Raw genomic sequence first — 1,240 nt, forward strand, 5'->3', positions numbered from 1 at the left:
GACCCCCCAAAACACACACACCGCACGCCGGTCCCTCACCTGCTGAATCAGTCGGAAGTCGTGGCTGACGAGCATCATCCCTCCCTCAAACTCATTGATGGCGTCCGCCAGAGCGTCGATGGTCTCGATGTCCAAGTGATTGGTCGGCTCGTCCAGGAAGAGCATGTGCGGAGTCTGCCAGGCCAGCCAAGCGAAGCATACGCGGCACTTCTGCCCGTCAGAGAGGTTACGTATCGGGCTCACCTAGACACACAGGTACCGGTCACATGTCTGAGCAACTCTACCACCCGATACCCGGGAGGTCCAAACTCCGCCCCCTCCAGCTGGGAGGGTGGAACTACGAATCCCAGGAGGCATTGCAAGACTCTCACAGACCAAGCTCCGCCCCTCCATCTGGGAGGGTGTAACTACGAATCCCAGGAGGCATTGCAAGACTCTCACAGACCAAGCTCAGCCCCTCCAGCTGGGGGTGGAACTACGAATCCCAGGAGGCATTGCAAGACTCTCATCCAGCTGGGGGGTGGAACTACAAATCCCATGAGGCAATGCAAGACTCTGACCAAACTCCGCCCCTCCAGCTGGGGGGTGGAACTACAAATCCCAGGAGGCATTGCAAGACTCTCACAGAGCAAGCTCCGCCCCTCCATCTGGGAGGGTGGAACTACGAATACCAGGAGGCATTGCAAGACTCACAGCCACAGACATGACTCCCAGAGAGAGATGCATCATGGGACTCGTAGTTCCACCCACAGCTGGAGGGGGCGGAGTTTGGCTGGTCTAGGTTATGAGGGATCAGGAGGACTTCCCGGGGGTCTCTATTCATCTATTGATCGGTTTGGCGGGATAATCAATCAATGTGGGAATCTGATTTGTGGGCGTGGGCAGAATTGTAGGTCATGTGACACTTGTATAGATGGAGAAGGTCCAGACTCCTCCCATGGGCTCACCTGCTGCTTCCCCGTCAGTCCGTATCGTCCAATGATCTTCCTCATCTCCTCCTTCTCCTTTATTTCGGGGTAACACTTCATCATGTACTCCAGGGGTGAGAGGTCAAGGTCCAGCTGCTCGGTGAGGTGCTGGTGATAGCGCCCGATCTTCACATGAGAATGTTTCCGGATCATTCCGTCCGATGGCAGAACCTGAGCCGAGGAGGAACACGCATGAAGCAAGGACCGCGGGACACAGGAACCCTAAACACGCGGGTTATGCAGCTACCTGCAGGTGATTGGACACTAGCAAA

At 56.2% G+C, this 1,240-nt stretch overlaps 1 protein-coding gene across 1 annotated transcript in view; it reads right to left on the minus strand.

Annotated features, from left to right (window-relative positions):
* LOC108803898 (ATP-binding cassette sub-family F member 2-like) overlaps positions 1 to 1,144 on the minus strand; it is a 1,340-nt gene extending 196 nt beyond the window's left edge. Inside the window, exons 1-2 of the mRNA XM_018575690.1 lie at positions 948 to 1,144; positions 40 to 243 (exon numbers count right to left, since the gene is read on the minus strand). Coding sequence (XP_018431192.1) covers positions 40 to 243; positions 948 to 1,121 — 378 coding nt within the window. The 5' untranslated portion in view covers positions 1,122 to 1,144. The remainder of the gene's footprint in view (positions 1 to 39; positions 244 to 947) is intronic.
* Positions 1,145 to 1,240: the final 96 nt, after the last annotated feature.

Source organism: Nanorana parkeri, unplaced genomic scaffold (assembly GCF_000935625.1).
Source record: "Nanorana parkeri isolate BGI_ZX_2015 unplaced genomic scaffold, ASM93562v1 scaffold4407, whole genome shotgun sequence".
Taxonomy (NCBI): domain Eukaryota; kingdom Metazoa; phylum Chordata; class Amphibia; order Anura; family Dicroglossidae; genus Nanorana; species Nanorana parkeri.